The following is a 16777-nucleotide window of genomic DNA, read 5'->3' as shown; positions in this document are numbered from 1 at the left end:
TAAAATACAATATAAACAAATACAAAGATGAAATTAAATGAAATATCTAATTAAAATGAACAAAATTGAATAAGCATTGTTTACACTAAATCTACCTCCCAGTTGAATCTATGACAGGCTTACCGTACTTCATTGTGGCACAAAGCAGCAGCACAGAGTGAGTGACGGATGCTCAGGTTGTTCTCGGGGTCTAAGTTAAGGGGGGACTTCAGCTGGACATCAGTTGGACACCATCACTGCATCCTGACCTTGGCCCTGTCCTTCCTAGGTTTTAGACCTTTGCAAAGAGATTACAGGATGGTAAATAAATTGCATAGTGTTATTCTTTGTCATGCACATATTAACGCTAACAAAACTACGTAAGCCATGGCTTTATGTGTTTCTCCTGCCGACTCTACAGTCTTAACCTTTTTAATGTCATTACCTCTGTGCTACAGTATAGCCGCCTCTGCGTCAACTGCTTAGCATGCATAACTGTGTGGTCTTTGGAGATACTTTAGGATTAACTAGCAGACAACAGCAACGATAGCCGATCAAGGTGACACCATTTGTCCTTTCCAAAGATGTTCACCGCCAAAATTAGTGGCATTACCTTTCTGGTTGCAAGTCTGAGGGGGGGGGGGCAAAACACACATGGCGATTTCAATGGGGATTTGGACAGCTGAGGATGAGAATGAGTCCAACAATGTGAAAGCAAATTCTCACAATGTCTCACAAGGGGTGCGAGTGGACACATAACTACACTCATTTAGGACAAAACATGTGGTGTTCATTAGAATGTGTTTTCCATTGATGTTACATTAGACTCAGAAAAGGCCATGGATTCAAACAACCTACGTAAATAAAAAACTACATTCCATAATGGAATAAAAATCAAACTGGGGGTGTAGAATCAAGGGCAGTTTCTGGGTATATTTTCAGTGCCGTGCACCTGTTCCCCCCAGACTGCACTTCTGCTATATCGCCGCCCTCAATCACAGAGAAAAAATCCCGCCAAGAATTTCACAGGGTTATCTTTGTCCACGAGGCCTCAAGGAGAGGGAACAATGCCATGACGACACCATGGGACAAAGGGTGTCGACCTAGCCGGGGCAGAACTGTGATGAGTGATAATTTAATGTCCCTGACCTTAAGCTCTCACTCTTCAACAGCTGCGACGCTGGCAAAGAATCGTTAGGGGAAAAAAGTGGATCCTGTTGTTTTAATTAAATTATTTTTGTCTTCCCATATGAATGTAAATTAAAAAGTATTGTTAAAAAAGCCCTGCTTTTGTTTTAATTTAATTTCCAGTTTTTCAGTTCTGGTTGTCAAAAAGGGTAACAGAAGCAGATTCTAACACCTAACAGCATCGTGTTACTAGCTGTCAGTTCAGTACATCCATCATGCAAAGTAATATAGTAAAAACATAAAACAAACAACAAAAATGTATATTATTTAAGTTAAACATTGAAATGCCCTTACATATTATATATAACTATGAAATCACACTAAACAGATCTAACTTATTCAAGCCAAGTAAGAAATTAAATACAATGAGCCGCGATGATTTATCTGAATAAAAATAAGAGTCACTTGATATCAAGCTTGTCCCTGATCCACAACTCTTCCCCTCCCCTTTCTTTGCACCATGTATTGTCCTCGCCTTGTTTGTCACAAGGTGAAAGCAACAAATAGCAGCACTATATCCTGCCCAATAAGGAGGAGAGGCATTTTTTTTGTATGCAACCTTTCTCCAAAAATGCATCCCATATTTGGTGGATAAACAACCTTTATTAATGGAGGGAGGGCTGCTGTCGGCTACAGGGCTCATCACTTCACTCGATTAAAGGTTGAGAGTCAAAGGTAAGCAAGATTTAGATAAGTGGAATGGGATGGGACATACTTTTGTGTGAAATGAATATCATTGACTTTGCTGGTGATGGGATGGCACTTATAATGGAATCATGTTTTTTATGTTTTATGAATAGCAAGCTCCGACTGACCCTGGTCTACTTTGAGCAGCTACCAACCCTAGGTAAAACCCACTTTTTATTTTAAGTGAAAAGTCTTTCATCATGACTACAATAAGACTTACAGTATAGTTTGTTTGTTTGTTTAGGAACAGTTGTTGAAATTGTGTTGACACATGATGAAGACATGGTTTAGAGTCATATAAATTCATATTCAGGCAACTTGATTCCTGAGTGCTGAGGACTGCGGCTGTGTGAGTCATCTGATTCATGAGACAAAAGGGGCTCTAAACCCGATACAGGAGCTATATATATATATATAGGAAGTCCTGTCATCTGATCAATCGTGATGTTCTTTTCGCCAGGAATTCCATAGGCTGTTAAAATAAGTGCGTTTTTTAACTGTAGCTCTCTTTCTCCGTCACCTTTATGGATGTCTGCTGTGCAGAAACAATACGCAGTTACAACTATCCAAAAGCATGACAATAATTGTTTTGGGATTGCTTGTGACAGCCCTATTGTAAACCTCCAGTTGGTAAAATCTGCACCGATGATGAATCAGAAGGATTGCTTTTTAAGGATGTACTAAATGCTATCAGCACCACCGCAAACCTGCACCTCGGTGTCGGTTTGGATGTTTGGCTCAGCCATCAATGACATCAGTCAGCACAACCCTAGATTAAGAGCAGAGTACAGACACCTCTTCATTATTGCACATGTGGTATGGTATTGGCTAATGTATTGCATGAAACAGTATTTATTAGTTCTTCCGTTTTTTAGCGCTAGTAGCGTTGTAAATAATGTTGCTACTTGGGAACATTCAGCAGCTACACTGCAGCTATTGGTTGGTTGTACTGTAGCACACCCATCCGATCCCATTTTAATACCACATGGTTAAACATGTAGTTTTTCTGCCCCTTCTGGCAGATGGCGTATTTACAAAAACAATGTTGACATGTGATGTGAGCCAGAAGCTCCTCACAGGTCCAAAAACAGTGAGTTACATTTTTAAATAGGCATTATTTGGATGAACTTATCACATATTTGACATTTTTATGGTTACTTTCTTGCCTGAAAATACTGTAAACTTAACAACAGCTTGAAAGCTTTAAAAACATTATTTGGGGAATTAAAGGAGAATAAGTCTGTCATGGTTCTCAGCCATCCAGGTTTTGATAATCCTTGAATTTCGTTTTTTTAAAGATGTTTCTCATCAAATCCAAGAGGCTTCTTCAGTTCTAACTGACTTGTGGGGCATTTAGGTATTTAACCAACACCTTGAGAGGCATTAGCAGCTTTAGGGGGGGACAAGTGAGCCCTGGAGACACCCAGCCATCAAGTGAACTATTCAATTGGGTGTGCCTGCACCATTGTTGCCTGTGACAAAGTTTTCAAGGATAAAGGACAATGATGCTGGTGACACTAACCAAGTACAAAGTTATCGCACTTCCGCTCTAAAACGTAAGAAAGATTACAAAATGTGCGATAACGCCCTAGTTCAGGCAAAGAATAAGGTAAATGTTTATGACAATACTAAGTAAGGACTGAACATTTATAAATCTGACAGGTTGAAACATGGGTGACGCCGCCATGGCAGAGTTTGGGATCGCCTCTTCTTTTCTGAGAAAGTCCGACAAGGAGCGTCTGGAGGCCCAGACCCGAGTATTATTGTCGTTATTGGTTATCAAAAAGGCTGACATATCTAATTTTAACCACATGCATGTCTGTAACTCTAACTTTAGGGGGTGCATCCATTTATTAAAAGGTAAAAGATAAAACGTTTTGAATAGTACATGTACATTGACAGGACAATGATTATAAATATTATTTTGTACATTTCCCACTTTCATTATGTAAAAAAAATGTTTTTTAACAAAAGAAAAAAACAAGCAGTAACAGCCGTTTTATTTTCAGGTTGAAAAATGGGTGACGCCGTCATGGCAGAGTTTGGGCCCGCTGCTTTTTTTCTTAGGAAGTCAGATAAGGAGCGTCTAGAAGCGCAAACTCGTATATTTGACATGAAGAAGGAGTGCTTCGTTCCCGACCCCGAGGTTGAATACGTCAAAGCTTCCATCACCAGTCGTGACGGTGACAAAGTCACCGCTAATACTGAATTTGGAAAGGTAGATACTTTTGAGCTGACATACATATTTAGAGGGGCATCTCGTTTGGTCAGTGACTGTAAAAATGTTTTTTTTTCTTTCTGCAGACTGTCACAGTGAAGGAGTGTGATGTACACCCTCAGAACCCGCCAAAGTTTGATAAAATTGAAGACATGGCGATGTTCACCTTCCTCCATGAGCCCGCTGTCCTGTTTAACCTCAAAGAGCGTTACGCAGCGTGGATGATTTATGTAAGATCATTGCCTGATGTGTAACTCTCCTAATAAGACATCGCAGCATCTGAAACCACTAACCCTCTCATTATCCAACAGACCTACTCTGGGCTCTTCTGTGTGACTGTCAACCCCTACAAGGGGCTGCCTGTCTACAACCAGGAGGTGGTTGTTGCCTACAGAGGAAAGAAGAGGACCGAAGCTCCTCCTCACATCTTCTCCATCTCAGACAACGCCTACCAGTACATGCTGTCAGGTAAATTATCTACCTGAAGCTTGATTTTCTTTAAATATTCAATCTTGACATCATTCCATTTTTTCCTGATAATTTGAAAATCTCTCTTGCTATCAGACAGAGAAAACCAGTCAATCCTTATCACGTAAGTCACACAGCCAAAAGGAAAAAGAAAATCTCTTTAGTGGTTAACGGTCATCAGTCTTGGACTAAAACTTTCTGTGTCTCTGCCATTCAGCGGAGAATCCGGGGCTGGAAAGACTGTCAACACCAAGCGTGTCATTCAGTACTTTGCCAGCATCGCTGCTGCCCCTGGTTTGAAGAAAGATCTAGCTTCAGAAAAGAAGGTCCAAACTTCAATATATAATCAATTAATTTTTGCAAAGTATCAGTTGTAAAGCACAACTGAACTTCATTTTTAGTTAAGTCCTAAAAGCTGAAATACATGCTTGCAATTTTACTTGAACTTTATTTCAACTGAAGTTGTATCTATAAAACATAATCAGGGTACCCTGGAGGATCAAATCATCCAGGCTAACCCTGCATTGGAGGCCTTCGGGAATGCCAAGACCATCAGGAATGACAACTCCTCAAGATTTGTGAGTAACTTTGGGATTGCAAACAGTCATTTCTAAATTGAAGAGAATCAACTGAACTAAAATGAGTGGCTCTCTTTGTCTCAGGGTAAATTTATCCGCATTCATTTTGATAACCGGGGAAAGCTGGCCTCTGCTGATATTGAAACTTGTAAGTAACTTTGTTTATTTAACACATTTGAAGGTATTACCACTTGGTTTATCAGTGTGCAACAATAACAACAAATTTCTCTTACAGACCTTTTGGAAAAGTCTCGTGTGACTTTCCAGCTCAAAGCTGAGAGAGACTACCACATTTTCTACCAGATCTTGTCTCAGAAAAAGCCTGAACTTCTGGGTATATATTTAACAAAAATGCTGTTAATCTCATGAGCATTATTAGTGTATTTGAATACAGAGAGATATTTAAAGCCGTTATTTTCATTCCCTCCGTAGAAATGTTGCTCATTACCAACAACCCCTATGACTACGCCTTCATCTCCCAAGGAGAGACAACAGTGGCCTCCATCAATGACTCTGAAGAGCTGATGGCCACTGATGTGAGATGGATATTCAAACCAAGTCAAATATGTATTCATGCATTAACTTTTACGATGCCAGAAATGTCTTATCGATCACTCTTTTCAGGACGCCTTTGATGTGCTCGGTTTCACGCAAGAAGAAAAAAACGGCATTTATAAAATGACTGGTGCCATCATGCATCATGGAAATATGAAGTTCAAGCAGAAGCAGCGTGAGGAGCAGGCAGAAGCTGACGGCACTGAAGGTGGGAGACAGCCAGAGATGCTGAAGGAATCAGGGATGAATGAATGAACCTTGAAAGGCATCAAGAACCTTTGATGGATTAATGTCCCAATTTCTCAACAGTTTCGGACAAAATTGCATACCTGATGGGTCTAAACTCTGCCGACCTCATCAAAGGTCTCCTCCACCCAAGAGTCAAAGTAGGAAACGAGTGGGTCACCAAGGGACAAACGGTTGCTCAGGTGAAGAAATATATATTTTTTTGTTCAATTCCAAATTAAAGTCCAAACTATTTTACAAAGGTGTTTCTCTTGTATCTCCTTTTTAGGTGTCCTATGCAGTTGGTGCACTGTCTAAATCAGTGTATGAGAGGATGTTTCTGTGGATGGTGGTGAGGATCAACCAATCCCTGGACACCAAGCAGCCACGCCAGTACTTCATTGGTGTGCTGGACATCGCTGGATTTGAGATCTTTGATGTGAGTTTGGAAAGATTACACACTTTATATGAAGTATTCTTAGGTTTAAGGAGAAAGTGTTAAGTCTGGGGGCCATTTCATTACAGTTCAACACCTTCGAGCAGCTGTGCATCAACTTCACCAATGAAAAACTGCAACAGTTTTTCAACCACCACATGTTTGTGCTGGAGCAGGAAGAGTACAAGAAAGAGGGCATTGAATGGACTTTCATAGATTTTGGTATGGACTTGCAGGCCTGTATTGACCTCATTGAAAAGGTGAGACTGGATTATCACATGTTCATGAATACAAATAAATACAAAAGTGGTATTTTATAACAACTTATATGTTGTCCCTTCAGCCCATGGGTATCATGTCCATCCTTGAAGAGGAGTGCATGTTCCCCAAAGCCTCCGATGCCACCTTTAAAGCTAAGCTCTATGACAACCATCTGGGGAAATCTGCCAACTTCCAGAAGCCAAGAATTGTCAAAGGAAGACCAGAGGCCCACTTCTCCCTGGTTCACTATGCTGGAACAGTTGACTATAATATCAACAACTGGCTGGTGAAGAACAAGGATCCCCTGAATGAGACCGTTGTGGGACTCTACCAGAAGTCTAGTCTCAAGCTTTTAGGTGTGCTCTTTGCAAATTATGCTGGAGCAGAAACAGGTAGGAAATAGTGCAGCTCATTCAACATGATTGGTCTTTACAGCTCGGACAACAAATGGCAACCAGAACTCTTCTGATACGAAAATATTGTCTGGTTGCCTCCAGATTCTGCATATAAATGCAGAATTTGTTTCTATAGATTAGGTAGGAATAAACTGAATGTACTACATTTGGCACACCGAGAACAGAAATCTTGAATAATTAATGCCTGTGTGTGTTGATGCTAATTTAATGAGTTTTACACTGGTTTATAGCTGAAAGTGGAAAGGGTGGCAAAGGAGCCAAGAAGAAGGGTTCATCCTTCCAGACTGTGTCTGCCTTGCACAGGGTTAGTAAAACACATAAATATGTGAGAATGGCTGCATGCAAAACAATTACTGAGAATGAATTTTACATTCTACAAGCTCGACATAAACTGGGTGTTAAAGAGATGGTTTAATGACCTCCACAGGAGAACCTGCACAAGCTGATGACCAACTTGAGGTCTACTCACCCTCACTTTGTACGCTGCATCATCCCCAATGAGACCAAGACTCCTGGGGCCATGGAGAACCCTCTGGTGATGCACCAGCTGCGCTGTAACGGTGTGCTGGAAGGCATCAGGATCTGCAGAAAGGGCTTCCCCAACAGGATCCTCTATGGAGATTTCAAACAGAGGTACACAGAGGTTCTGTCAGATTTAGAGATGGGTGACACATTAAAGACAAAAAACTAACATAAGGTCCTCCACATTTTTTCAAGATGCCTTGTCATACTGCTGATTCTTGAAGTTTCAGGCACACAGATGGAGGGACAGACACCAGTCTGCCATAAGATACTGCCCCATTTAGTGTTTTGATGATGTAGAGAGAAGTGCCATCTCCCACATTGCTCATGAAAATCTATCATTGTATATGATTCACATTATTTTGACACCAATCAAACTATTCAGTGAATCTTCATAACCTGTTTGCATTTGTTATTTTGCTCTACGTGACTTTTATTTATTTAATTTGTCACCCAATGATACATTCACCAATCTACCAGTGCTAATTATGTAGTTGGACATATGTTATTGGTTTGATATTTTACATGACATGAAATAAAACTACAATTTTCTTTTATTGTCATTGCAAAGATACCGCATTTTGAACCCAAATGCTATCCCTGAGGGACAGTTCATCGATAACAAAAAAGCTTCAGAAAAGCTTTTGGGCTCCTTGGATATAGACCACAACCAGTACAAACTGGGGCACACCAAGGTAAGTATGGGTGACATACATTTAAAAAATGTATAGCATTAAGCATATAAGCAGCTGTGCAGGTTTATGTATACAATAATAATAATAGTAAAAGTAGGTCATAGTTCTCCTACATACATGGCACAAGGCAGAAGTCACATTCTGCAACCTCACCACTAGATGGAGCCGAATCCCACACACCGCACCTTTAACTTGAGACAAACATGGAGTATCACTTTGTTGGACTACACCTCCTTTCATTCAAATGAATACTATCTCTGTGATACCACACAGCAAATTGAATATATTTAGCCATCTTCCATCAAAACACAAACACAATCCCAAACGTGGGATTCTCTTGTGCTTGGTAGCCGACCGCTGATCTCAACTGTTTACAAAATTCAGGTGTTCTTCAAAGCTGGGCTACTTGGTCTACTGGAGGAGATGCGAGATGACCGCTTAGCTCTTATCATCACAAGGATCCAGGCAAGGTCACGAGGTCTTCTCGCAAGAATTGAATTCCAGAAGATTGTAGAACGCAGGTACATGCACTAAATACAATACATGCAGAAATTGAAATTATACAGACCTTGTACACAGGAAATAATTCCTCCCCAATATTACAGCATCTTTATGAATCAATGTTCACAGGGACTCACTACTTGTGATCCAGTGGAACATCCGTGCCTTCATGGGGGTCAAGAATTGGCCCTGGATGAAGCTGTACTTCAAGATCAAACCTCTGTTGAAATCAGCAGAGAATGAGAAGGAGATGGCCAACATGAAGGAAGAATTCCTGAAGCTGAAAGAGGCCTACGCTAAATCTGAAGCTCGCAGAAAGGAACTGGAGGAGAAAATGGTTTCTCTTCTCCAGGAGAAGAATGACCTGCAGCTCCAAGTTCAAGCGGTGAGACTGCTGCTTCACTGCCATTCTCCTCTGAAAATGTCATTAAGGTATGCGCTAATGAGATCAAATGTTTGACAGGAGCAAGATAATCTGGGTGATGCTGAGGAAAGATGTGAGGGGCTGATCAAGAGCAAGATTCAACTCGAGGCAAAAGCCAAAGAGCTGACAGAAAGACTGGAGGACGAGGAGGAGATGAACTCTGAACTGACTGCGAAGAAGAGGAAGCTGGAGGACGAGTGCTCTGAGCTGAAGAAAGACATTGATGACTTGGAGTTAACTCTGGCTAAAGTGGAGAAAGAGAAGCACGCCACCGAGAACAAGGTATAAAATATAAAATGTCTTTACAGTCTCTGGAGCCTCTTTCCCACTGGACCAAAAACCCAATAACATCTGGCTTTTGTCTTCAGTGCGAAGGGTTAGGGTTAGGGAGTGGGAATTGATCCATGTGACCAACACATCTGCAGTAGTATTTATCAGCAGAGATGAAAACATGACACACAGATGGACATGCAACTTTTTGTCCATTTTGGGGTTCAATGCTATCGAGTGAATATGCAATAGAAAAAATCAACAGGGATTGGGCCAGTTATTATAATTTATCAAAACACAAAATATAAAATGAATATGGTCTCCTCAAAGCCACCAGACTCCAGTCAGACAAAAGTAATTTTACCTTGGTGATCGTTGTAAAAAACACGACAGAAACAAAGTAAAAATCATCAAAGCCACCAACTCTGGTTTTAGAGTTTGACAGAGACACGGAATAACTAAAATATATAAAAAGACGTAATCTAACTAACATTTCAACAGGTTACTACTCCTGCTGCCTTTGCTGACTGTGTTTACAGATCACTCATTTTTGTGACAAATTTAACTTGTAACAGGTGAAGAACCTGGTCGAGGAGCTGGCTGCTTTGGAAGAAATCATTGCCAAGTTGACCAAGGAAAAGAAAGCCTTACAGGAAGCTCATCAGCAAACACTGGATGATCTGCAGTGTGAAGAAGACAAAGTCAATATTCTGACCAAGGCCAAGACCAAGCTGGAGCAGCAAGTGGATGATGTGAGGATATAAAAGATCAGCTAGATTTATATCTAAAATTAAATAATGACTAACAAGTTATTTATTATGGCCCACAGCTTGAAGGCTCTCTAGAGCAGGAGAAGAAAGTGCGTATGGACCTTGAGAGAGCAAAGCGAAAGCTTGAAGGAGACCTAAAGTTATCTCAAGAGAGTGTCATGGACCTGGAAAATGACAAGCAGCAACTTGAAGAGAGGCTGAAAAAGTAAAATCAACACTGTACATATGAAGACGAATAGATTGAAAAAGTTTGTGTTCTATGGTACATTTTACATGATGTTTTTATCTACAGGAAAGATTTTGAAATGAGCCAACTCAATGGTAAAATAGAAGATGAACAAGTGATGAGTGCCCAGCTCCAGAAAAAATTGAAGGAGTTGCAGGTAACAATTTAAATAGGATGCATGCATGAATATGACAGTTTAAGACCGCAATTAATCACAAAAGAAAAACAATAATATTCCATTTACGATTTTGCATTCATTGTGGTCTAGGCCCGCATTGAGGAGCTGGAGGAAGAGCTGGAGGCAGAGCGAGCTGCCCGAGCCAAGGTGGAGAAGCAGAGAGCAGACTTGGCCAGAGAGCTGGAGGAGATCAGTGAGAGGCTGGAGGAGGCTGGTGGAGCAACATCTGCCCAGATTGAGATGAACAAGAAGAGGGAGGCTGAGTTTCACAAACTCCGGAGGGACCTTGAAGAGGCCACTCTGCAGCATGAAGCCACTGCTGCCACACTCAGGAAGAAACAAGCTGACAGTGTGGCTGACCTGGGAGAGCAGATTGATAACCTGCAGAGAGTCAAGCAGAAACTGGAGAAGGAGAAGAGTGAGCTCAGACTGGAGCTGGATGATGTGGTCTCCAATATGGAACATATTGTGAAGACGAAGGTTAATTACTTCGACTCATGGATTCATTAACATTTTATTTTGTTATTGTAAAATCCACTTTATTCCTTCTGCAATGTTTAATGCTTTCTTGTTTTCAGAATAATTTGGAGAAAATGTGCAGGTCTGTGGAAGATCAGATGAATGAATACAAAATAAAGGCTGAAGAGGGACAGCGTACAATCAATGACTTCTCCATGCAGAAAGCAAAGCTTCAAACTGAGAATGGTATGTGCTTAATTATTTTCATATTATTAAGTTCTATTATTCTATTAAGTACTCATTTTATTCTTTAATTAAAATTAGGTGAATTTGCAAGGCGGCTTGAAGAGAAGGATTCCCTGGTGTCTCAATTAACCAGAGGAAAACAGTCCCACACTCAACAGATTGAAGACCTTAAAAGACAGCTAGAGGAGGAAGTTAAGGTAGCAGCCAAATACCAGTGAGAACTTAGTACAGATGATGATACATAAAGATGCAATAAGATATGCTATAATTCCAGGCCAAGAATGCGTTAGCCCATGCCGTGCAGTCTGCTCGTCATGACTGTGACCTGCTCAGGGAGCAGTATGAGGAGGAGCAGGAGGCCAAGGCTGAACTGCAGCGCAGCATGTCCAAGGCCAACTCTGAGGTGGCTCAGTGGAGAACCAAGTACGAAACTGATGCCATCCAGAGAACCGAGGAGCTGGAGGAGGCTAAGTGAGTGAATTCTATTTTCATCCAAACAACAAAATAAGATTTAATAGCAACTAAACCTGAATGAATTCGATCATAATGCAGAAAGAAGCTGGCTCAGCGTCTGCAGGATGCTGAGGAGGCTGTTGAAGCAGTGAACGCTAAATGTTCGTCTCTGGAGAAGACCAAACACAGGCTGCAGAATGAGATTGAAGATCTCATGGTGGACGTGGAGAGGTCGAATGCTGCGGCTGCTGCTCTGGACAAGAAGCAAAGAAACTTTGATAAGGTTGAATTTTAGAAAAAGAGGCATTTTTGCTATTTTTTATTGAGAATTAAAGTATATTGACGTTTATGCATCCATATTTCAGGTGTTGGCAGAATGGAAACAGAAGTATGAAGAGTCTCAAACAGAGTTGGAGAGCTCTCAGAAAGAAGCCAGGTCTCTGAGCACCGAGCTCTTCAAACTGAAGAACTCCTATGAAGAATCTCTTGAACATCTGGAAACCATGAAGCGAGAGAATAAGAATCTGCAGGGTAGGTGTAACACCAGCTTTCGCCTCAATTGCAGAATGCTTCAGTGACTAAACCGCTGATAAAGTTACATTGATTTCTCAGAGGAAATATCTGACCTCACTGAGCAAATCGGTGAGAGTGGAAAGAGTATTCATGAGCTTGAGAAGATTCGAAAACAGTTGGACCAAGAGAAGTGTGAGATACAAACAGCTCTGGAGGAAGCAGAGGTATGTCGAGTGACCATATGAACATTTTTTGATAACTGATAATAATAAGTGATATTAACTTTCACTCTTAATTTCATGATAGGCCTCACTGGAGCACGAGGAAGGGAAGATTCTCAGAGCCCAGCTCGAGTTCAACCAGATTAAGGCTGAAATTGAGCGCAAGCTGGCCGAGAAAGATGAAGAGATGGAGCAAGCAAAGAGAAACCAACTGCGAATTGTGGACACTCTTCAGAGCTCTCTTGAGGCCGAGACTCGCAGCAGGAACGAGGCTCTCCGTTTGAAGAAGAAGATGGAAGGAGACCTGAATGAGATGGAGATCCAGCTCAGCCAGGCCAACAGGCAGGCAGCTGAGGCCCAGAAACAGCTCAAGGCTGTTCATGCACATCTGAAGGTACGAATGAACTGGTAATTAACAGTTAATATTATCAAATTGCTTTCCTGTAAATTACTCAAAACTAAAATTCTTTATTTCATCTTCAAGGATGCTCAGCTCCAGCTTGATGACTCTCTTCGAGCCAATGATGATCTGAAGGAAAACAACGCCATCATTGAGAGACGCAACAACTTGCTTCAGGCTGAAGTGGAGGAGCTCAGGGCTGCTCTGGAGCAAACTGAGAGATGTCGCAAACTTGCTGAGCAAGAGCTGCTGGATGTTAGTGAAAGAGTGCAGCTACTGCACTCACAGGTAAGACGTAGTTATTATCAATATGTTCTAGCAGGTTTGTATTACATCGCAGTCAAAATGCAAATTCTACTGTTTATGTAAAACAAGAACACCAGCCTGATAAATCACAAGAAGAAGCTGGAAGCCGATACAGCCCAGCTTCAGACAGAAGTGGAAGATGCTGTGCAGGAGTGCAGAAACGCTGAAGAGAAGGCCAAGAAGGCCATTACTGATGCTGCCATGATGGCAGAGGAGCTGAAGAAAGAGCAGGACACCAGCGCTCACCTGGAACGTATGAAGAAGAACATGGAGCAAACCATCAAAGACCTGCAGCACCGTCTGGATGAAGCCGAGCAGATCGCCTTGAAGGGAGGCAAGAAGCAGGTGCAGAAGCTGGAGGCCCGGGTGAGTATACATTGTCTCTTTGGCTTTAGATAATTCAAATAATTAGCCGGTCTATATTAAGTAATGTGGTGTTGGGTGATTTCTGCTGCGACTACATCCTGCAGGTCAAGGAACTTGAAAATGAGGTGGAAAATGAACAAAAAAAGTCCAGTGAAGCTCTAAAGGGAATGAAAAAGTATGAAAGACGTATCAAGGAGCTTACCTATCAGGTAACTATCAACCTAAAACACAAGTATGTTCATGCTATTACAATTTAATCATGAATCAATAATACTACTGTTTTTGCACAATTTAGACAGAAGAAGACCGTAAAAATCTAGCACGTCTGCAAGATTTGGTGGACAAACTCCAGCTTAAGGTCAAATCCTACAAGAGGGCTTCTGAAGAGGCTGTAAGTTCTGTGAAATTCAAATGCAAAACTTACAACTAATCAGTGAGACGAAGCATCATCTGAGAAGATGTAATGAGCAAAAACATGTGGCGTTTCTGTTCTACAGGAGGAACAGTCCAACAATAATCTTGGCAAGTTTCGTAAGATTCAGCATGACCTTGATGAAGCTGAAGAGAGAGCCGACATCGCAGAATCTCAGGTCAACAAGCTACGCGCCAAGAGCCGTGATGTGGGGTCAAAGGTCAGTAAACGCATACTATATATGCATTTAAAAATGGGAAAGGTAATAATACGCTGCTTACTTTCATAGAAAGAAATGTTAGCTAGCAGTGGCAATTATATTGTTCACATTCTGTAAAACAATGAGGTGCTGCGTGGACTATTCTTCATAGAAATACAAAAGGACTTATACAGATATTCCCATTCAAATCAACATAGTGGGGGGGTCAGAGCAGCCATTTTTGAGAGTGCCTCCTCCTCCATCTGTCTGTGTTTGGGTCCGAGCCTGTTATTCCGGAAACCTGGCACCGACAGTTCCTTTGATTAGAAAGAAAGTATGAATTGCAGGGTTCCCACTCTAAGGCAAATGTCAGATTCCCTGACTCTCACTGACTAAAACGCTGAATTTCCACGACCTATAATGAACAATAAAAACAGGCCGCTTTGTGCTGAGTAGAAGAAGAAGAAAAAAAAAAAAATAATAATAATCAGCCACAGTATTTAAAACCCATACATTTGTGAGCTTCAAGTACAAAACTAAGTTCTCACTGCTATAATTTGTTGTTGACGACCAAGTAACCATAAAAAACACTCACGAAATAGGGAAGATTCATGAAATAACCCAGTTAAGAAAAATACAGGGTGGGAAATATTACATTTTCATAAATGGCAACTAAAATGTACAATTGCTACCAACTAAATTCCCTGATATTCCATGATTTGGCCCCAAAAAATCCCCTGACTTTCCCTGTCTGGATAAAAAAAAATGTAATTCCCTGATATTCCAGACATTCCCTGACCCGTGGGAAGCCAGGAATTGGTTTTAACAGACGTCGCCTGTCCCCTCTGCTGGCTAGGTGGCGGAGCAACAAAGTGCGACACACTTAATGGCCCATAACAACTAACAACAATTTGAGTTCAATGTCTGTCCTATTTGTATGTTCTTATTCCTGCATTCAGAATCCCCTTCTTAATAATTAATATAATAATAATAGTCATATAATAAGGGGATACTGGTTAACACCTTGTATTTTCTTTCTTCTATTTCAGAGAGGACTCGATGAAGAGTGAAGTTCCCTCAAAAATGACTGTTTCTGAGGCACCTGCTGCCTGGTGTCTCCCTAAGCATGTTCTTTGTTCAGTAGAATAAATATAATTGCATCTGAAACATTTTCTTGACTTTTCATTGATTATGGCCAGTGCTTCATAATTATGGGGAACTAAACTTTTTTCCAAAATAAAAACAAACTAATGGTTAAATGCATAAGAAAGAAGTGTATATGTGTGATTTGTAAAAACATTTTTATGCCACTAATACTTCTTAATGTCAGCTGGGGCCCAAAATCAACACACCTATGACCCTTAAGTGATTTTTTAAATAGTCAATCATTTCAATAATTGTAACTACTATATGTGTCTGATAAACATTATGTATAAAACAGACAAAAAAAGTAAACTACCTGTTGTGATTCCAATGGACACTAACAAATAGTAGAAAACAAAAACTGAAACCTGTTTTATTAAAATAGACTAGAATAGAAAATAAATTCTGCTGAAGTAAAATTAATCATTATCCTTCAAACTTGTATGCTATGTATAAATATATTCATTTAGTTATTCATTTATGTATATAGTCTTACTTATTTCCAAACACATCATGTGTGTATCAGTGACTAAAACGTCTGTTGCTTTTACATTAAATTGTCTGAGAAAAGACAATGTTATACCATATTTACTCAAGTTGTTTCATTATGAGTAATTAGAAGAGAAAAAAATGTGTGGTTTCAAACTATGAGTCTTTTAGGAGGGAATATAAAATATAATCTGATATTTTATACATATAATATAACATACAGTACTTTTCCAACCTAGCAAATCATTCATCATCATGATCAGCAGAGTGTGCTCACTCATTCTGTTTTTTACTTTGGTTAGGAAGGTAGTTGATAAAGGAGTCTTTTTCAAGGACAACAATCAAGCCTTAAATACTGACAACATCTATTGTGTTATTTTAATACTGATAATACTCCATAGTTTGTAAATAAATGAGTGAGGTGTTGATGTTTTTGCCTTTTCTTTCGAATACAATAAGTGTAAGATATTTTTCTTATAACACTAAAAATTGCAAATTCAAAATAAACAGAAATAGTATTTCCCCAAATTAAAGACTACTAATCAATTATTTGCAAGGTTTCTGGAGTTGAAACATTGAAATAAGAAGCCCGACAAGTGACGATGTGATGAAGAGAACAGACAGCAGGATGCTGATGCCTCAGTGTCTCAAGGAAAAAGCTGACTGAAGCAGTAAAGTAGCTTTTGCTAATACAGCTGAGAAGAAAGTCTACTTTGCCAATAGTAAACATGGGCCCGCTAACCAAGAAACTGTAAACTGTATTTTGACAGAATTTACCTGACTAGTTCAATACCTGGTCACTCACCAGTTCATAACATTATTTTGAGTTTGCAGTAGCTCTCTCTAAAATTAGAAGAGGCTCTGGGTAGACAGCATGAGCAATAAGAAAGCGTCTAGAACAGTGGTTTTAATTGACAAGTTAACTATGCAACGTTTGTATAAAAAGGACTAATCCCATACAGTAACATGGACA

The 16777-nt window shown here is 40.2% G+C and overlaps 1 protein-coding gene and 1 long non-coding RNA gene across 2 annotated transcripts in view; one reads left to right on the top strand and one right to left on the bottom strand.

The window, feature by feature from the left end:
• The first annotated feature begins 1994 nt into the window (after nt 1-1994).
• Nucleotides 1995-15357, top strand: LOC311011811 (myosin-7-like). The gene is made up of 38 exons (XM_084006944.1): nt 1995-2014; nt 3864-4072; nt 4159-4302; nt 4384-4540; nt 4637-4664; nt 4758-4866; nt 5026-5118; nt 5203-5266; nt 5354-5452; nt 5551-5654; nt 5743-5881; nt 5983-6101; nt 6188-6337; nt 6424-6594; nt 6678-6987; nt 7242-7315; nt 7439-7644; nt 8105-8228; nt 8613-8749; nt 8859-9114; nt 9193-9435; nt 9999-10175; nt 10253-10398; nt 10486-10576; nt 10688-11077; nt 11176-11302; nt 11381-11499; nt 11577-11773; nt 11855-12038; nt 12121-12286; nt 12368-12492; nt 12575-12883; nt 12974-13177; nt 13265-13561; nt 13666-13770; nt 13857-13952; nt 14059-14193; nt 15222-15357. Exons 2-38 carry the CDS (start codon nt 3872-3874, stop codon nt 15240-15242), a joined length of 5817 nt encoding a protein of 1938 aa, XP_083863070.1. The 5' UTR covers nt 1995-2014; nt 3864-3871; the 3' UTR covers nt 15243-15357.
• Nucleotides 14426-16777, bottom strand: part of LOC311011814 — a 15055-nt gene continuing 12703 nt past the window's right edge. The window contains exon 4 of the long non-coding RNA XR_014596945.1: nt 14426-14489. This is a non-coding gene — a long non-coding RNA (uncharacterized lncRNA). The remainder of the gene's footprint in view (nt 14490-16777) is intronic.

Source organism: Eutrigla gurnardus (assembly GCF_963514095.1).
Source record: "Eutrigla gurnardus genome assembly, chromosome: 4".
In the NCBI taxonomy this organism is placed as follows: Eukaryota; Metazoa; Chordata; class Actinopteri; order Perciformes; family Triglidae; genus Eutrigla; species Eutrigla gurnardus.
The sequence above is the reverse complement of the archived record's forward strand: the minus strand, read 5'-3'. Positions and strand labels throughout refer to the sequence as shown.

Excerpts from the sequence above, each read along its gene's own strand:
- LOC311011811 (XM_084006944.1), top strand. The coding sequence starts at position 3,872 with ATGGGTGACGCCGTCATGGCAGAGTTTGGGCCCGCTGCTTTTTTTCTT. Across the intron at positions 8,229-8,612 it reads ACAAACTGGGGCACACCAAG|GTGTTCTTCAAAGCTGGGCT; the intron begins GTAAGTATGGGT and ends TACAAAATTCAG. Across the intron at positions 8,750-8,858 it reads CAGAAGATTGTAGAACGCAG|GGACTCACTACTTGTGATCC; the intron begins GTACATGCACTA and ends CAATGTTCACAG.